General features: G+C 44.6%; 1 protein-coding gene across 1 annotated transcript in view; it reads right to left on the bottom strand.

The window, feature by feature from the left end:
- Nucleotides 1-2,575: 2,575 nt before the first annotated feature.
- DOCK5 (dedicator of cytokinesis 5) overlaps nucleotides 2,576-19,060 on the bottom strand; it is a gene marked incomplete at its 5' end in the record, with an annotated part of 29,265 nt that continues 12,780 nt past the window's right edge. The window contains 14 exons of the mRNA XM_008944714.1: nucleotides 2,576-2,677; nucleotides 4,616-4,731; nucleotides 6,192-6,330; nucleotides 8,569-8,746; nucleotides 9,511-9,677; nucleotides 9,782-9,919; nucleotides 10,351-10,434; nucleotides 12,704-12,880; nucleotides 13,348-13,434; nucleotides 13,898-13,982; nucleotides 14,168-14,249; nucleotides 16,227-16,368; nucleotides 17,611-17,715; nucleotides 18,480-18,569. Of these exons, the coding sequence (XP_008942962.1) occupies nucleotides 2,576-2,677; nucleotides 4,616-4,731; nucleotides 6,192-6,330; nucleotides 8,569-8,746; nucleotides 9,511-9,677; nucleotides 9,782-9,919; nucleotides 10,351-10,434; nucleotides 12,704-12,880; nucleotides 13,348-13,434; nucleotides 13,898-13,982; nucleotides 14,168-14,249; nucleotides 16,227-16,368; nucleotides 17,611-17,715; nucleotides 18,480-18,569 (1,692 nt within the window). The remainder of the gene's footprint in view (nucleotides 2,678-4,615; nucleotides 4,732-6,191; nucleotides 6,331-8,568; nucleotides 8,747-9,510; nucleotides 9,678-9,781; nucleotides 9,920-10,350; nucleotides 10,435-12,703; nucleotides 12,881-13,347; nucleotides 13,435-13,897; nucleotides 13,983-14,167; nucleotides 14,250-16,226; nucleotides 16,369-17,610; nucleotides 17,716-18,479; nucleotides 18,570-19,060) is intronic.

Genomic DNA, 19,060 nt, shown 5'->3' with positions numbered 1-19,060 from the left:
ATGCAGCTCCTGCAGGTTGCTTTGACTGGAGGCACACTGGAGCTAAGGGAATGTGAGAACAAAAGAAAGTTCTACTTGAGTCTGAACAAAACAATCCCTGGGGCTTCACTGGTTTTGGTTTTCCCTGGAAAAGGCTCTGCTGAGAAAAGCTTTCATTAGGTTTAAGGAACTTCTATTTTTCAGCAGGTAATAAACCCCATTTAAGTCATGTGAGCAGAGCAATGGTGCAGTGGCCTGCAAAAAAACCCAACCCAACAGTATTTGTATTTGCTACTGTGAGGATTTTGAGTGGGTCACCCCAGCTTCTCCCAGACAATCAGAAGCTAAATGACAGTTACAGTTAACAAGGAAAATTATTTCCTGGAAGAGAAAGCCCATGACAGAATCTTCATCAATACCAGTGCTGAACAGGCCACAAGCTGTAACCAAACAGCCAAACTTTTGTATAGGGTCAGAAATAAACCTGGATCCAAATTCCTCAGCTGGTCCCTCTTGCTGATGACTTTTCAGAAACTCTGAGCTTTCCAAAAAGTCTGAATCTAAACCTTGCAGGCCAGCTCCCATGTTTCCTGAGTTCCACAGTGAAAGGGAACAACAATAACAAGTGATTTTTTTCCCTTTCCTGAAAAACACGAGTGGAAAGTAACAGCCATGACAAAAGCTGTTCATAAACAGGCCAGTCACACAGGGAGACCAGCATGGCAAAGTATTCTGCCTGGACAGGGCAAGTGGATAGTTCTTACAAAGGAAGAAACCCCCAAACTTCACTGGCTTGTCTGCCACTGGCAAATGTGGCACCAATGGGCAGCTGCAGCTGTGGGGGGGATAGATAAAGAAAGTTTCAATTATGTAGCTTGACAAGAAAACTGAATTTCTTCCCAGTGCATTAGTTCTGAAAAAGGCAGTTAAGAAAAATCCTGCTCCATGCAGCACAAAAAGAGCTGCTGGAAGAATCTCTGGAGTCATCTGGATGTTCTAAGAGTAGAACAGAGCAGAAATACACTGCAAGGAGCATTCATCAACAATGGTGACATCCCATTTCGTACCGGTAAGACTCCAGTGGCAGCTCAGGCAGAGAGGAGAGCTGCATCTAAAGCCCATCTGGTCCATGAACAACAAGGACATTTGGGTTGAATTTCCAGTCCCTGTGCAGCTGTGAGGACAGGCTATCCCAACACTGCAACAGCCTCCTGCACAGGTCACAGGAATTTAAAAACATTAAAACCTAAGATCAGGTCATTTTTTTCTCTCTACAAATAGACAGACTGATGATGACATCCAGGCAGAGCAGGGAATAAATAACTAAAAGTAAAATTAAACAGATTACCCTATCCTCCAAGGAAAGAAAAAGCACAGAGAGCAGGAGTAATCCAGGCAACAGGAAACTAGGTGGTTAATTGTCAAAACTTTCACACACATCCCAGATCTAAACGGCTCCTTCAAGTCTAGTGGCTGTTAAAAACCTAGATCAAGGGAGGCTATAAAACAAAGTGCAAGTACTGCCACAAATGGGTGCAGGGGAAAAAAAAAAAGAATTAGAATTATATTTGCATGAATTTGCCCAGCCCCAGTAGAGGTCACAGTGACTATCAGACTGTTTCTGAAGGCAGGATGTGCAACCAGTTTTGCACACTTCATCCTCCCCAAGTTGCTGGTACCAGTACAGTGCTGGTATCAAAGCAGCTTCTATTCTTCTCCCATATTCACAGGGAGAAGCAACTTTCTCCACCCTCTGGAAAAGCACAGAGATGAAATATTGTGCAAGCCCCAAGTGCAAGCACAAACCAAGCAGGTAAGAGAACTCAGGGAGGAATATCAACCACTCTGTAGTGTTAAAACCAGAATCAACAGTGAAATTACAGCCAAGGTTGTTTAGGTGAACCTGAACTCCCCACGGGGAGTGAGCACCTGGCACTGCTGGAGCAGAGCTGGCACAGGGCAGGATGTCTGGGCTTCATCTGAAACACATGCAAGGACTAGCAGGAAAAACAGACCTCTTGCTCTGCTAACAGTGCTCAGGTCTCTGCCTGCAATCCAGGACCTCAGGAGACTGCACATCACAGACCAGCACCTGCCATGCCACAGCCTGGGGAGGGCTCTGACCTGGATGGCTCTGATCTGCTTCACCTCATGCCCCAGGCACCAAGGGAGCAATTGGTGCCCAAGTGCAGCTCTGAAGAACTCCTGTGGAAACACTGCAGGACACCTCTCCTGCTGGTGAGGCTTGTTCCAAACACTGGTGCAAATCACCACTGTGACACACTCACATGAGGAACAAGCTGCTGAAATTGCACTGGTGAGACAACTCTAAGCCAGACAAGACTCAGACAGAGAGAATTCCAGTAGGGTGACCTCTGCTGTTCTGTGATCAGTGTCTCAGTACTGGAAAGGTAAACCAGAGGTGGTGAAGACAGTCACAATAACAGCTCCCAAAGCAAGGGCCATGGGGAGTGAATGGAAGAGCTGGAATGGAACAGTCACTGGTCCTTAGGGTCAGAGAGCCCCAGCATGTCAGTGAAAAGGAAGCAGCTGTTTCAGTCTGGGCACTTGCTGTCACACCAGCAAGGGATGCTCCTCACTGCAGTCCTTGCTCTGAAGAGACAACGCTGGATTTCCTGGTTTTTGGGGGTGGGGGGGGAGGTTTGGCTTCACGTCTGCTGGGTAGTGGTGGAGCAACCTGAGAAGATAAAACAGAAACACACAGAGAAATAAACCATTAGCAACAAGTTGAGACATTTCCCTTAACCAAACAAGAAGCCCAGAAGGCCCTGTAGTACTTGAGGTTTCTTTCAGGGCCAAATCTTTGACTTCAGCCTCTCTCAGTGCCTCGTGCAGTTGATGAGAGGGGCAAACAAGGACAGACTGACAGGAGGCAACAGCAGAAAGGCTTTAGTTGCTAGAATACACTTTGGTTGCAGATCTGTTTTAGCTGCTCCTGACCTGCAGCCTGACTTTAAATCAGAGCCATCTGCCCCTCCATCCCTCCTTCTGAACTCATTTCCCTCAGGGTTTCAAATCTCAACTATTTTTATCTTGCTGGCTTGATGAGCTGCACCAAGTAGGGGCCAAAAGGATGGGACACTTCCCAATCAGAACTGTGAAGCTAAGTCCATAAAATGGCAGCAAGCAAAGAGTTTTGCTACTCCAGCAAGCCACAGCCCTGCAGCCCAGCAGAGAGGCTTGGAGGGTGCTCCTCAGCCTTGCAGGGAAGTGCACGAAGGGGTTCTTTCAAGTTGGTTTTTTGCTTGTCTTCAGGGGCATCCTGTAACCCAACATGATGTGAAAGGTGAGGAACCAGCTTGTGTGGCTCACCTCTTACTTGGCCAGAACTGCTCAGATTTCAGGACTACTCTAAGTGAAGGAGAACAGAGTCAACTTTACAACAACAAAGTAATAACAGGCTTTGGAAAATACTTTTACAACCTCTCTTTACAGACTCTCCAATCCTTTGCATTTGGCTGCAAGCCAAGGTCAATGTTGCAAGTCAGAACATGTTAGTAATTAGTTTTCTTACAAGACTCAAGGGAAGGAGGCTCTTTTATTAATCCTCTTCAAGCAGTGACTCCCACAGCATCCCCAGGGCTGGCGGATTTCCGCCACTCACACCACCCACAGGAGCTGTGCTGCCCCTCTGCAGAGGCACAGGCAGCTCTGACCAACTGAAGGGCAAAGCAGAAGACCTTATCCCTTCCTTCAAAGCTTTCCACCAGCATCATCTCTTCCTAACAGAATGAAGTGATCAGCTCTTTTGTTGTCTTCCTGTGCTGTCAGAGATAATATGTTTTCAGTGCAATCACTCTTTAAGTGCTTTTTGGCTGAATTCCAGCTCATCCCACTAAGATCCTCCATAAAATTATTTACAAATTGGACTGAGGAAAACTTCCATCCCTCTCCCAGTTGCAAAAGGATGATGCCTGCTGCTGCTGCTGCACTCTGGGAAGTGACCACAGTGTCTTATCAGGAGCACCTGCATTTCAGGGACAGGTGACATGATTTTGACACTCTGACCAGAATTTTTGCACATTTAATATCTGCAAGTCATTTGGAATCCCATAGTGTAAGAGAAACATCAGTGACACAGCATTAAAAAAAGTGGTAATTTGGTGTTCCTAGAAGGAAACCAACTTCATGAAATTGAGAAGGCAGCTGTGGCTAAGATGGTGATACAATCCAGGCTGGTTTAAGTGACTAATGACACATACCCTGAAAAATTAGATTCTTCTGAGCTGAGGACTCAGAGACATTTATCATTTGTGAAAATGTGTGATTTTTTCCCTTTTTTTTCAGGCCCAAACTACTGTGCTGTTTTATGTTGATCATGTTTTTGGAACTTTTCAATCCTTGTGCTTGTTTGTTTTCAATATATCTTCCCACCCCCACACACAGTTTGAATAACCAAGGACAACACAACTCCCACTTGAAGAAGGAACTGCACTTGATAGCCTTCTCCTGAAGAAAAAAATCTTCTTATTCTTTTGTGGTTTCAGGGAGTGAAACAGTAAAATGATTAGACAAGTTTCAAGCAGCACCACCCTAGAAGCAGCTTGGAAAATTCCACGGGTGTCTCTTTCTCCAAAGCTGCCTTCCAAGAAGATGTCAGCTCTCATTTCCTTACCTCTGCAGAGTTCCTGGGGGTGCTGTTCTCGTAGGGTTTGCTTTTGGGTGGGGGTGGGGGTGGGGTGCTCTGTAAGCTAGCAGCTGCCAATCCATCTGCCTGCAAGGAGGGGAAACCTAGAGGCAAGGACAGCAAGAAGAAAAGACATTAAAGGAGGTGGAAAAGCAACGGGAAATGGGATTGACCACGTAGAGTTTTAAGGGAGATGCATTTAATATCTTGTGCTTTCAATCTGCTAACAGCTCTTTGCTTTAGTGGCTAAACCTGAGTGGGCATGTCAAAGCAGAGGCACAGCTGTACCTCCCTCAAGCTCAGAATGCCCAGCAGAGTTCTATCTTCATCAAATGAACCTAAGCTCATGTGAAAAATGCACGCCTGAGAGACCAGAAAATTGAATCCATTATCACATCTGCAGTGTGCAGTGGGGTTTCCTTTCAGCCCGGGCCTCAACCTGAGAATTCACTTTGATTTTAACTCCAGTTGATGGAGTAGATAAGTACCCAAACTTCAGAAGAATTCCTGGGAAGCTGCCCTGCTACTAATGGCAATTAAAACCTCTTGCTAAGTGGAAGAGTGAGGTTTCACATTCCTTTCACAGACTTTTCTTCATACAATGTTCCTGCATTTGTTTGTGTTTCTGGTTGTCTCCCCACTCCATCCCCACCCTGACTGATTTTTTTTTTCTTTAAATTTTAATCCTCTCACAACAGTTTTATGCTGATTTAGGTTGTTATCTACACTGGATTCTGAATCCACCCAAGAGGGAGGACAGTCAGGTCCTACACATGAACTTCTGTTCTTTTAAAAAAAGAGGAGTAGAGGAGAAATGCAACAGAAAGCAAGGAAGTTGTCAGTGGTGACACCAAAGTCCTATTTTTACCTCAGCCATATTTCTGTATTGCCTCAGAATTAACCACAGAGCTTACTGGACATGCAAGGAAGCTAAGTGTGGAAAGTATTCATTTTGCTAACTCTACAGGATAAATTCCATCTCTTTCTGGTGTAACATTTATTAGGTGATTTCCAAGCTGAAGAGCAACTTCTGAAACTTTTTTCCACATCATGGGAGTTACTGTTCATTAATTAACAAAGCCTTCAGGGCTTGCCCACAAAAATGATGCACAGAGCTGATCAGAAAGAGCACTCTGGATTAACACAGTTCCATCCAGTGAGCTCACAGGAGAGATTCCTCTAGTTTGTGCTGTAACCACCTGACCTGATGCATTTACAAGTGTTTCCATTGATTCATGTGATGTTGACTTTGAGGTTTCTTACACCTTCCACAAGTCAATACAGGAGAAAACAGGAAAGAAACTGCAAGTGATAAAAATCATCCTCTGGAATTCATCTGATCTACCGTTTTTGAACAAGTGGATGTAACTCACCAGTATGACTGCAATGCCTTTGATAATGCAGCCAAATTCTCTTATCTAACAAAAACGTCTACAAACACGAACAGCCCAGAGACACTATCTGTGAAGTTCTTCAGAGCAGTTCCTCCCTCCCCAGTGAGGTTTTCCTGCTGCTGCAGGTGCTGCCCTGAAGGACGTGGCAGCTGCCCCAGAAGAGAACTTACTTTGGGTTCTTGGGGTTTTGGGAGTGATGGGTGGTGGGCTGCGAGTGGTTGACTGCTGGAGTGAAGAACCCTGAAGCAACGTCAGCCTGTTGTCTCCTAACTGAAGACTCTTTGGCCTTTGTGCTTTTCCTGACATGCCCTGGTTGAAAGAAAGAGCAAACAAAACCTTTAGAAGCCAGCGAGGTTGCTGCACAGGTATCAGATCATCAGACCTGTCACAAAGGCACCAAGCTCCAGAAAAGCCAAGAGAAAGGTGGGTGCAGGGGGAACCTCAGAGTGAAACCACTGCCCTGGCTAAGCCACGGCCACTAAGACACATCCTGTTTCCTGTGGGGCCTTACAAACCTGGCAGCAACAGTAATCTGCTTTTAACCACCTCGGTGTATTATTCAAGAAGGGCAAATGCTGGGCTGAAAATTGCTGCATTTGACTAGCAGCTTTGTGAGCTGATTTTTTCTGGGGGAAAGTCTTTCTAAGGAGCAAAGATGAAATTCTGAGTTCAAGTCAGGACTGTCAGCATCATCCAGCTCCTTGGGGCTGTGAAATCCAGTTCAGGCTTCAGAGAGCAAACCCCTTGCATTGTTCCAGTCCCCTCCAGTGTCACAGGTGTCCCCTGTGCTCTTCAAAGCATGAAGCCACCTGATAGGGTCCCAAGAGTCCAGTGCATGACCATCATGGTCTTTTTAAATATCAGTTTATTGCTCTACAGAGAGGGATGCCACTTACACGTGTCATTGGGCTCCCTGGGCTCTTTTAGAGATCAAACCTCCACCACTGAGCAGTTCCATATTTCTCACTGTGGAGGAGGGACCACACACTGCTGTGTAGTGAATATAAAAACTATAAAGACCAAAGCTGCTGGACATACAGCAAGCCTTGAGTCCCCTCTGGCTTTCCAGCTCCCAGGCAGCTTAGTCAGGAGCTGTATAAAACCAGCCTGTCCAATTCCTGTGCTGCATTATGAAGCTATGGAACAGACCAGCTATAAAAAACAGCTTTCTCTGCACTTTGCAGTGTTCTTAAGCCTGAGTACAGCCCTTGACTGCTCATTCCTTTCAGTAAGCTGATCACACATGTCATTTGCCCTCAGATATGAGGGGACAAGGGAGGGTGGGTGTTCTGTTGTGCCTCTCCTTGGACAGAAGTGTCTTCCTGTCCTAGCAAACTGGTCGATACAAATGGGCTTTCTCCCAGGTCCTTTCCCTCTGGTTTTACTTTTAATAAAGTGATCAGCAGCTGACATCACAGTTTGTGGGTTAAATCTGTTTAATTCAATGGCAGCTTTTCCAGAGGCACAGGGCCAGGCCTCCTGAACCACTAATATTTACAATCCCAGATGTTCCTGTCAATACCAAATGACATGATCCTAGAACCACAGTTCCCCTTTTTATAAATATCCTGCAGACTCCAAGTGCTGGCAGCATGGCTCAGATTTGATGAGAATTCCTGAATATATAGCAGCATGGCCTGTTCCTGCCAGATTCAGCTGAGATCTTGGGACAGAAAGGGAAACAGAAGAACTCATGTTTTCTCATTATTTACGCAGCTTGTGTTCAATCACATCAGTATCACTCAATCACATCAGTATCACTCTGTATCACTGAGCCACCAGCTCAGAAACTCAGATGTCTAATTCTCACACGTGCTCTGACAGCGTAACACAGTCTGTGCACAGATCAGGAGAATACTCCAAGGTCACATAACTCTCCTTTTGGCCTGAAACTTATTCTGAATCCCACTGTCAACCTCAATGCCTCACCATCTCCAATATATTCCTCTTTACAAGATTGCTCTGGGGGTATAAATTCTCTTTTATCCCTCCATTTGTAAACACTCCTGCCCTCACAAGGTCTGCAGCAGAGCACACGTTGGAAGAACCAGTTTTTCAAAGTCCCAAGCTAGTGACTTAACTACCAGACCATCTTTTTTTTCAACTCCCCAATCTATCAAACTGATCTTCACCTTGCAGTCCATTTGATTTGTGCAGTGATGCTGAGTGATAGCAGCTAAACATCTGGCTTGCCAGCTGGATTTTTGAGTGGGCTAGCAGTATCTGCTTACTCCAACAAAGCCAGAACAATTCTACGTGGTGCTGAGTGCCCCACACAGTCCTCCACTCCTACAAGAAATGAGGCCACTGAGCACCTAGATGAAATATCACTGCCTCACGCTTCCACTCTGTACCTCAAGCCAAACTGCAGTTCAGGCTGTGACACAAATTTTCCAAATAAAAAAAGCAAGAATTGCTCAGATGACCAAGGCTTTTGGTATTTGAACCCCTCCCGCTATTCAGCCAAGCTCCCGACGACAAGGATGGCTGAAAGCAAAGGAAACACTAAAATCTTGTTATGTGGATATTATTATCATTATTATTTACCATTTTGGAAGTCAGTTCTGTTTCTGGTTCCTTCTCTACAATAACCTGAGACTTGCTAATCCCCCAGTCCTTCCGTTTGAGTTTGCTAATCCGGTTATCACCGTCGTCTCTCATGGGCAGCTCCTCAGCTCTGGAAGCTGTTGATATCCTTCTCTCCAAGAGAGGTTCCAGAATAGATCTGTGGCCAACACCAAGAGAGTGAAAAAACACAAACCATTAGTCCCTCAGACATTTAAAGCAGTGCCTGTTAAAAGCCATGATCTTAGGCTGCAGGAGAGATCCCTGTGAAACACCTGAGCTATGACCACGGAATCTTCAGTGAGATCAGTGCTCCTAAGTCACCCCAACAATTTTGAGCATGATGTCTTATGTACAAGATAAAGTGTGATCTACTTGCAGAGGGAGACAGACCTGCATTTTATCCTGGACTCCACCACAGAGTCTGCTGTGTGACCTTCAGCAAGTCACCCAGACTCCCTGACTATCAGAGATGATATCAAGTGACATCAGGAGATGTCTCCATCTGTGGCAGCTCCTTTTAATGCCACACATGCAGCTGCAAGGGGCTGGGTGGAACCAGCACCATGTGACTACTCACCTCATTGCAGACCATGTCAAACTAAATTACACCTCTTACACCTCTGTTTTCCAGCATTCCTGGGAGACAGGAGCAGTGTGCATCTGACACACACTGCCTCCATCCCTCTTCAGTACCACACAGATAACTGGGACTCCAGAGACAGACACTTGTGGGCTCAAATCCCAGAACTATCCCTAGCTGCTTCACACACCCTGTCTGTCAAATGGAATAACATTGGCCTCCATTTAAATTTTCAGATGTGTAGGTATTACTATTTTGTATGGAATAAAATCCCATTGAACTAATTCCAGCCAAAGCATGTCCCCACTCTGGTAAACCACACGTAAAGGCTGGTTACTAACCCATCAGAACCTGGTCTGGAGGACGTGCTGTCAGATGATGTGGAAGATGTAGAGACCACAGAAGATGCCACTGATGTGACTGAGAGCCTCCTCAGTGTGGAAGACATGATGTAGGGCAGCACGACAGAGCCTGACCTGCTCTGTTTCCTCTCGGTGAGGGAGGGAGGCTGCAGACAAACAGGCTTGTGGTGAATCAGGGAGCAGGAACTCAGGAGGGGGGAAGGGGAGAGTTGTGTTTAAGGGAAAACACTGAACAGCTAGGCATGCTTACCAACGTTATCACACCATACTGCTTCTCCACCTTCTTCCTCAGCTCTTTGAAACAGGCTGTCAGTCTGTCGTGCAGAGGCTTGAGCTGTTCTGTCAGCTTCTCACCATGGATCCTGATTCCTTCTGCCAACAAAGGCATCTGAAAGGAGGGACAAAATCAAGCTACAAAAGGACCGATCAGCTCTCCTGCTCCAGGGAGGAATTTTCTATGCATGTTACACATCTTGGATACACTCAAAGGACTTAAATCAACATCATTTGCAGTGTGCAGAGGCAAAAAAAAAGCCATCACACAGTAAGGAAGCTCAGCTGCTGCCTCCTAACTTGTGACACTGACATAACTTGACTTTGAGCTCCAAGGAACATGAACACCTCCCATCTATACCTACAGTTCCCTGTTTCTCACTCAGATTCTATATTCTGCTTTGGAAAACACAGCATGTCAGATGTTGGGGTATCACTTCTTAGCCCCCAAAGCTGTATGATTGTGAAGTAGCTTTACCTAGCCCCTGTTGTATGAAAAATGTAAATAATTGAAGGGAAGCAATCTGCACTGTAAGAACACAATACCTGCAGAGCAATCAGGTGCTTAAGCAGTTCAATTTTATCTTGATCTTCAGGATGTTCTTGAATATACTTCTCTGTGAAGAAGGCCTGAAAGCAAAGAGAGAAGATGATACAGACACTACGTTGCTTTCACACTCTGAGTGGAAGACCCCTGTACTTTAAAAGCAATTCATTGCTGTTATTTCTCAAATTAAAACCAAATTCTACTACCTCCCTGACACAAAGGGACAACCTCTGTGTAGTCTGACCATTACTGAGAGAGTGGTTAGGCAATGGAACAAGCTGCCCAGGGAGGTGATGGAGTCATCACCCCTGGAGATGTTCCAAAAACAGTAGAAGTAGCACTTGAGGCTGTGGTCTAGTGGTCAGGGAGATGTTGGGAGGAAGGCTGGAATTGATGATCCTAGAGGTCTTTTCCAACCAGAGTGATTCTATGATAAAGAACCACGGTTATTTGTTGAAAACTTGGAAGAAAAGAGACTTTTTTGTTGTTTAAAAACCAAACCAAAACTATTTTTTCAGTGAAACACAGCTATATATAAAAGTCACTTCATGAGAAGAGCTTTCCTCAATTCCAATTCCCCTCTCATAAACCAGTTTTGATTTGAATAACCAAGGTTACGTTACGTGTTGGCTCAAGTGTGAGTAGCAGACCCAGTCCCTTGATTTCCTACTTCAAAAAGTCTTTCATTTTTCACATGCAGTGACCTGCAGGACACACTGACACACAACCAACCTCAGCTGCAGAAGCTGACCAGAGCACCTCCTGCCTGCAATTTCCTCAAGCTTTTATGATTTAAGCCCTTAAGCAGAACATTTTCACATGGGGCTTGTTACAAAGATTCAGTAGAAATAAAGACTGTGTTGAGATTTTGACTCATGGTTTGATTCAACAAAGCACCTTTAGTCTACACTTCTTATGTGTTTACCTTTCATCAGCAGAATCTGGTATCAGTTTGAAGCTGGACACAAGTCCACTTTCCTGGACTGAAGCCTTAAAATTGTGCCAATTCACATTATGGGCTACAGTGTGTTGCATTGGAATGTTTCACAGTTCCTGGTTAGACGAATTTAATTTTTCTTGTTCCTAGATAAAACCCCTAATCATTTTCAGTTTGCTTTTAAATCATGCCTCTGATCTATGTCAACTTCTGCATCTATTTTTCAGTTCTGTGTTCCATTAACTTCACTGTGTGTACAAGTGTTTGAGGCCTATGGATATGATTCTGAAAGAGGCTGATGTCAAGAGGAGGTCACCCTGGGAGAGGACTGAGGGTGGGTCCCAAAGGGTCCTTCTTGAAAGTGCTTCATTATTGCAAGAAAGCTGATGTTGAAAACGCAGACTTTGGCTTTTGGTTACAATGAAAATCTCAAGATTTCAGCCGCCCACAAAAGCCAAATGTTCTGTACTGATCTTTAGTTGAAATAGGAAAATATGAAGCAGAAATGAGTATTTCCAGATGTGGTTACAGATACCTTGTGTTTCCTAGTTTTAACTGCTTTCCCACTTTCGTAATTCTAAACTTCATGTCACCCTTAATTCATAAAACAGGAGGATTTAGGGCCAAAGTCAGCCCTGGCAAAGCATGCAGCTCCTCTGGAATCAGCAGAGTTAGACCCCAGATAAATCAGACCCTCTCCCATTTAGCTTTTGCACTTCATGTGACTGGAAAGCATCTGAGAAGAATTAAACATGTTTTAACACCATCCATTCCGTTTATGGAAATGAGCAATGTATTTTGTGCTGGGAACATCATTTGTGCTGGGAATATCATCCTTAGATATTGGGAAGAAGCAGCTTCAGTTAAATGTGACAAAAATGGATGAACATACACTGTTCAGCTGAAGTCAGCTGAACACATCTGGCTAAGAAATACTGCTTTTTTTTTTTTTCCCATGAAATAAATGCTCTTTGCTGCAAGACTCCAAAGACAGATTATCTGCTGGAAAGAGAAATCCTCATTTGCTTCTCCATTCAGTGTTAACAGAAGGGAGAACCACCAGCTCTTTGCTTCTCTGTGTTACTTGCACTGCTCACTGGGCTGACCAAGCACCTCGGTGCCCCCACGAGGTAGGACCAGGTTATTATCACCACTGGCAAGGAGGCCCAAAAGAGCTGGATCGTTCATCTGTGGCAACTCACAGCACTAAAACCAAAGATGGGGAGAGTTCCACCTTGCTTTCTAGAGGAAATCTCTTGTCTGTGTCCTTGTCTCCTCTTCTCTGAGCTCTGAACACACAGCTACAGCTACAGAGTGCACTAGGAGTAACAGCTGAGCTCAAATCCCCCCCGTTTCAATCCAGGTCTCCAACACTGCAGAGGTCAGGCTGAGCTACAGATAAATGTGAAAAAGACCTTTTCATAGTTGGTATATCCCCCCATGACTGCTGGGTCCACAATCCCATTCAGGAGCATAGAGAGAGGATGTACAGGAAGGCTCCTGTCCCACACATGCTGCTGGACAATGTTGCTGATCTTCTCATTGGTTAGCTCCATCGTTTCTATGGCGTTCTCCAAGGGGCTGATCTCTTCCTGATGGGAAGAAGAAACAATAACCTTCACTCACCTCCACTGAATATGGAGTTAAGAAACTCCTCCTGTATAAATGGCAGCCCAATATTTTCCAGCAGAGGGTTTTGGACCCCCTGTACTAAGCATCTTGCCATTCAAAGATGAATGCAAGAATGATCTTGTACCTTTCCCTGAAGGAACAAGGGTTTAGGACTTGGCTGCTGACTGTGGAGTGTGTCACAGAAGTAGCCACTCTCCCAAGCATTACAAAGGCAATGTAAAATTTTGCTGCCTTGGGTCAAGCTGTCTGCAGAATGACATAAGAAGACAAGCCCACCAAAGAAGACACACACTTGCTTTTATCTGAAGCAGATGTTACTGGTGTGGCATGTCCAACAGTGGAAGGACTAGTAGTCCTAACTGGGGCAACACTCTCTACCCCATGAGAGATTGGATGGGATGAGATCCAGCCTATATGCAGAACTCACCGTTGTGATCTGCTTGACTTCAAACCACTTGAGGATGCCTGGAAATGAATATGCTGTTGTGTAGGTGGTCCTTTCTATCCACATATTCTAGACAGAGAAGGAAAAAATACAGATGAGCAACAGTCCACCCCACAGGCAGCAAGGAAAGCTGCCCTACAGCCAAGGCTCACTCTCCACTGCACATCTTAAAACCTGGCCTGAAGCTGAACTAAACCTTCATGGTTAGATGCTGTTAAGGATGGCTCCATCATTCACATTAGATGTGAATCAGCACAGTATTTATGGCTTCTAGGTCAAGGATTTTGAACATTACAGCTTCAGCTACAGAGCCTCTTGACATCATCCCACTGGCTTGAAGTAAAGATTGCTATGCAAAGTGCAGCTCTTCATTTCTCCTACACTTTAACAGCAAAACTCCATTGCCACAGGCAGAGGGAAGAAAAATTGTGACAGTGTTGTTCAAAACACCAACAAAATGAAGAAAAGCACAGAGCCCTTTCCTCACAGCACAGACACCCAAGCCAAGAGGCATTAACAGCAAAGGACTCACAGCAAACTCGTTGTCTGGGTCTTTTTCTCCTTTCCTGACTGGTCTGGAGTGGGTGAACTGCTGCACCTCGTTTGCTCTGTAGTAGCTAGAAAGAAGCAGAATAAAGAATGAGATTTCTCATCTCCCCTCCTCCTCAAATAAATGCTCTTCTGTTTCTCCTCAAAACCAACCCAGTTTAAACTGGACTGTGAAACAAATTCACACAAGGCCCAAAGACACTCCACCTTGTGCTGAGGCTAGTTGAGAAAAATATAGAGGAAAAGAAATTACTTTAAGATCTGTTCAGGAACAGGTTTGTCTTTATAATTAGGTGGCAGGTTCATCACAGGCTTCACAATAAAGCACTGCACATCTGAGCAGCTATAGTTAAGGATGAAGAACTACGAATTCTTTTGGGAAAATAATGAGAGGGAGACAAGTATTCTTCCTGTTTTCATGAAATGTCAGACTTCTCAACAATTCCATGTGCTCTTGTCATGTGTGAAGAGAAATACTTGCTAGTTCATCATATTCCCAAGCACAACAGCTTACAGTGTTGTTTGTCCAGAGCTCTGTTTTAAGGACTGGACTGAAGGCTTTGCAGAAGTAAAAACCTGTACAGAAGAGGAAAGCATGAACAATCTGACCTACATCAACAGATTATTCCTGTGAATCACCTGCTGGCTGCACTCTGAAGTGGCAATGTTTTACTGGTGGGTAGGGCAGCCCCACACATCCTTAATTTCACTGAGGGTAGTTCTATCTAAACAGTATTTTCCAAGCAAGGCAAGGTCATTCTGCCTTCCTCAAGGAGCCAGCTGGATACCAGCCAAATCTGAACCCCAAACCACACAGCCACATTAGATCAAGCACTGAGCCCAAGCTAATTTATTCCTTCTCTCAGGAGAGCTTATTAGCTTGGGCTTCCTGCCATGCTAAGCATGCTGCACAGCTTCTAGTTCAGACCTGGTGGAAGCCAGCCCAGTTCAGTGTGGAGGCATTCCTTGGGACTGTGCACAGCTCACCTGGTACCTCCAGGACATGAGCAGGGAACCACCAAAGGAAGAACAAGGCATTTTATCAAAAAAAGAGCAAGGAAACATTCTAAGCAGAAGTAAAAAAGAGCCTGAGACAAAGGAGGTTAAAAAAGCATGAAATTAAACTACAGAACCACCACCCCCAGCCTAACACAACAGTGATCTGGGCACTCAAACTCCTCATCTTTTCAGAAGGTGTTTGTAGGAGTTGGAGAAGAACCTGTACCAAATCCAAGCTATGCAGCTGCTCCCCTTTGCAATGGGGCTATGCCAAAGACCCGGAACCAAACACCCCCAAACTTTTGGAAGGGTTCAGATCTGGATCCAAATTTTGCAGTTCAGGTTCATCTTGAGCCAAAAAAATTAGAACAAACACAAACAGATGCAAAGGAAGTAGCTGAAACAAAGCAGCAATAGAAGAGGCATTTTTGATACCAAGTTTGGTCTTGAATGAATTTTAATTTCCTATGTGGATTTAGTGCTTGGCAGGCGTACTGCAAGGGAAGCATCTGGTATCACTGCTTGAGCTGTGCCTTTGTACACAGACTTTTAAAGCCAAAATGGACCATCAGATTCTCCATTCTGGCCTGTACAACATGACCCAAGCTAGAAGCCCAGTAACTTGGTTTTTACTGTCACAAAAAAGAATCTGAAGCATCTGCACTAGGCTGCACTTGGTCTTGCTCACAATTAAGAGAAAGAGGATCTTAAGCCCAGCCCCGTGCTGTGGCACACAGTGTGGAGTTCCACCAGCATAAAGAAAAAAAGGAAAAAGAACAGCTGCTCCCCCAACAACTTTCATCAACATAATCACTTCACACTTCTTACAAAGTGACTTCTTGGGAGAAAAAAAACAAACAAAACCCCCCCAACCCAGCTGCTCCATCAATGTTAACTCCAAGCAAGAAGACAGCCTCAGAGGATACTTTCACTTTCTTTCTATCCCACTTCTACTGCCTGTCTTTTACCTCTTTCACCTCGAAATACCAAACTGGATCCCACCTGTAGTGCAGCAGGCAGCACCACCTGCTTGAGCAGGCAGCACAAGAAATCCTGACCTGCAATCTGTTAAGGTTTCAGCCTAACAGCAACTCTGTTAACTGTGACAATATCAAGCTGTCTCTCTTTTTCAGTGTAAGTTCACCACAGCAGTTCTGCACAGCCTCATCTTCATGCCCAGTGCCTGCCTTCCAAGTCCCCTGGAGCTACAACCTACAAGTTCCTTGCTTATTGTTGTTGTTTGCCAATCCTGTTATTCTAGGAGGAGGATCTGCCTCCTGAATGTGCCAAAACACATTAGAACCAAAAGATACACTGTTTAGGAGAAGACTTGATCTCTTCTCCTGGAGGGGCAGTGCTGGTCATCTTCTCAGCACTAGGAAACTGGGTCAAGAGCTTCAGGTTGAAGTCCTCCCTTCGCTCATACTCTTTGCCACGGTAGATAAAAATTTTGTTCTGTGGGTAGCAGAAAAAAAAGAGAATTATCACTAAACAAAGCCATGAGAAGGAGTTTTCCAGACAGACAGAGTAGTCTCAGAGATGTAGTTTATATGATGGGTTGTCTCCCAGCTGAACAGACAGTCAGAACACATGAGAGAAGAAACACAGGTTGGAGTGAACACAGCAGCTTTCAGGAGCAAGGTCCTGCAGTGGAACCTCCTATTGGTCTAGAAGTCTCCTTATTCCACACAAGTGTTACTGAACATGTTCATGCTTTCCAGAGCTCTGAGAACTCCCACATTCAGCAGATGAAATCTCAGGCAGAGGACCAATTTTAAGCAGCAGCTTTCAGGAGCAAGGTCCTGCAGTGGAACCTCCTATTGGTCTAGAAGTCTCCTTATTCCACACAAGTGTTACTGAACATGTTCATGCTTTCCAGAGCTCCAGAGTTCTCACTCCCACATGCAGCAGATGAAATCTCAGGCAGAGGACCAATTTTAAGTAGAACATGTGCTGGAAAGTTCTTTACCACAGGGAGCTGCACACTCCCTGCCAGCCCACTGCTAGTACAACTATACCAACTCACATGGACTGAGGGATCTCCCTATGCACAGAGACAAGAGTTTTACCCCTGTGCCACTCCAGACTCTCTTCAGTTGCCTTTACCAGAATACACAGAGGGTCTGCACCACAGACTGAACAGCAAAGCCTGGCCAGTCATTTTTCTAAACTGTCCTGGATTCTGATATCAGAGCTAGCACAGACCCAGCAATGCTTAGCAGCAGTCCCAGACAGGAAGCATCTTTGTATTTGAGTTCTTCTGCCTGGGACAGACTCTCACCAATGTGCTCGAGCACTGAAATGACCCATGTCCTGAAAATTAGGCTGATTCAGGCTGAAATGCAATGAGGTAAGTTCTTTACAAGCTAAACATTTTCTAACAGCAACAATCAGATTTCTGAGGAAGTGCATAGGGCACAAATACAAAAGGTAGATCCTGTTTAAGTCCACATAACATACCAATTATCTAACAAATTCTATTGCAACACACTAATAAAGCTGGTGACACAAAAAATCTGGTCTCTACTTGTCTCTTTTTATATGCTGAAATGCTGTGAAATACTTAAAGGACTTAGATATGTTGGTGGCATTCAAAGGGAGAAGAGTTTAGCATCTGAATGTTCTTGGAAGTTCTGCAAAAGTTGTGAATTTTAAGGCACCCACCACTCCAGAACTTGAATGCTGAAGAATCCTTACCCGGAGGAAAGAAGGGAAACCCTGACCATAGTATCCAACAGCAAAGTACTCTGGTTGAGGTCTCATGGCCTTCATAATATTCTCATAAAAAGTGGCTCGTTTTTTCTGAAAAAGAAAAGTCATTGACATTTTCACCGTGGAGTATTCAAGGACAGTGTCAGAGTGTAGCTCACATTCCCAGGGACAACTCCTGATCCACTAGTCCTCCCCTACAGAACGCTTTTTACACGTGGTTTTTCATACAGTAGCTCATACTTATCCATTTACTTGGTTAAATATTTGGTTTGTCTGGGCCAGAATCAACTTCATTTCCTGGTCTGCAGACATGAGAGCAGTGCCATGTGTTTTTAGGATTTCAGAAGGATACTTGAAATCCTCAACTACTGCAACACAAATTAAACATAAATATGTTCTGAAATTGAGCAGACACAAATGGTGACAAATGTCAGAGAACTGGCAGAAATAAAACTGGGCAGATGATTCTTATATTGAAAGAACATAAAGACCATCTGGTTACATCTTCAACCACTAAAACACACAACTCAGAACCAAGATGATTCTGTAGCTGTGTGTTCATACACTACAGTTTTACCACACAAATAACAAGGTGATGAGATTTATGGGGCCTGAAAGTACCCCATGCAGATGTTACCTTACTCAATTAACACTAAGAATGTTGAACATATGCCCGTGATATTGTCATGCTAATTACAAGGTCGAAACCACCCACTTTAAAAAACATTATGAAAACATTCCTTTAATGTTAAGCTTTCCAAACCTGGGGGTTATGTCAGTTTCTCCTTAACATAAATGTATTTTATAAGCACTCAGCAGCTTGTTGAAAATGGAGAAAGAAAAAGAAATCTTACCAGGAGATTACCAAGTCCCTCATAATCAAAGACCTTGTTTTCATACATGTCAGCCAGCTCTTTGCTTAGTTGAATGGCTTTTTCCCACATCTCCATGCAGGGTGAAAGGAGGCAGGTGGGGGAAGAAGAGCACAAGTAAAATAAAAGGCTCAGTTAAAAGTGTTCATTCCCACAGACAGGTAAACCAACACTTCAGCTGATTTCCATTGGGCAGCCCCTTAATGCACTGCCAGCTTCCCAACGACTCCATGCTGCACATTTTTAGCAATTACTATAGTCACCCAGCCCTTTGCATTGGTAGATCTGAAAGGGATCAGATCAAAAGAGAAGCCCAGGTGGTCTTCTCCAACACTAACACTTCATCCCTGCATCAGGCTTAGAAGAGAATAGAATCATTAAGGTTGGATAAGACCTCTAAGATCATCAAGTCCAACCAACACCCTACGCTCCCATGACCACCAAACCATGGCCCCAAGTGCCACATCTCACATTTTCTGAACCCCTCCAGGGCTGGGGACTCCCCCACCTCCCTGGGCAGCCTGGGCCAAGGCCTCACCACTCTGCCAGGAAAGAAATTCTGC

This window comes from Merops nubicus, unplaced genomic scaffold, assembly GCF_000691845.1.
Source record: "Merops nubicus isolate BGI_N331 unplaced genomic scaffold, ASM69184v1 scaffold8637, whole genome shotgun sequence".
Taxonomy (NCBI): domain Eukaryota; kingdom Metazoa; phylum Chordata; class Aves; order Coraciiformes; family Meropidae; genus Merops; species Merops nubicus.
Note: the sequence above shows the minus strand (reverse complement) of the source record. Positions and strands in the feature narration are given on the sequence as shown.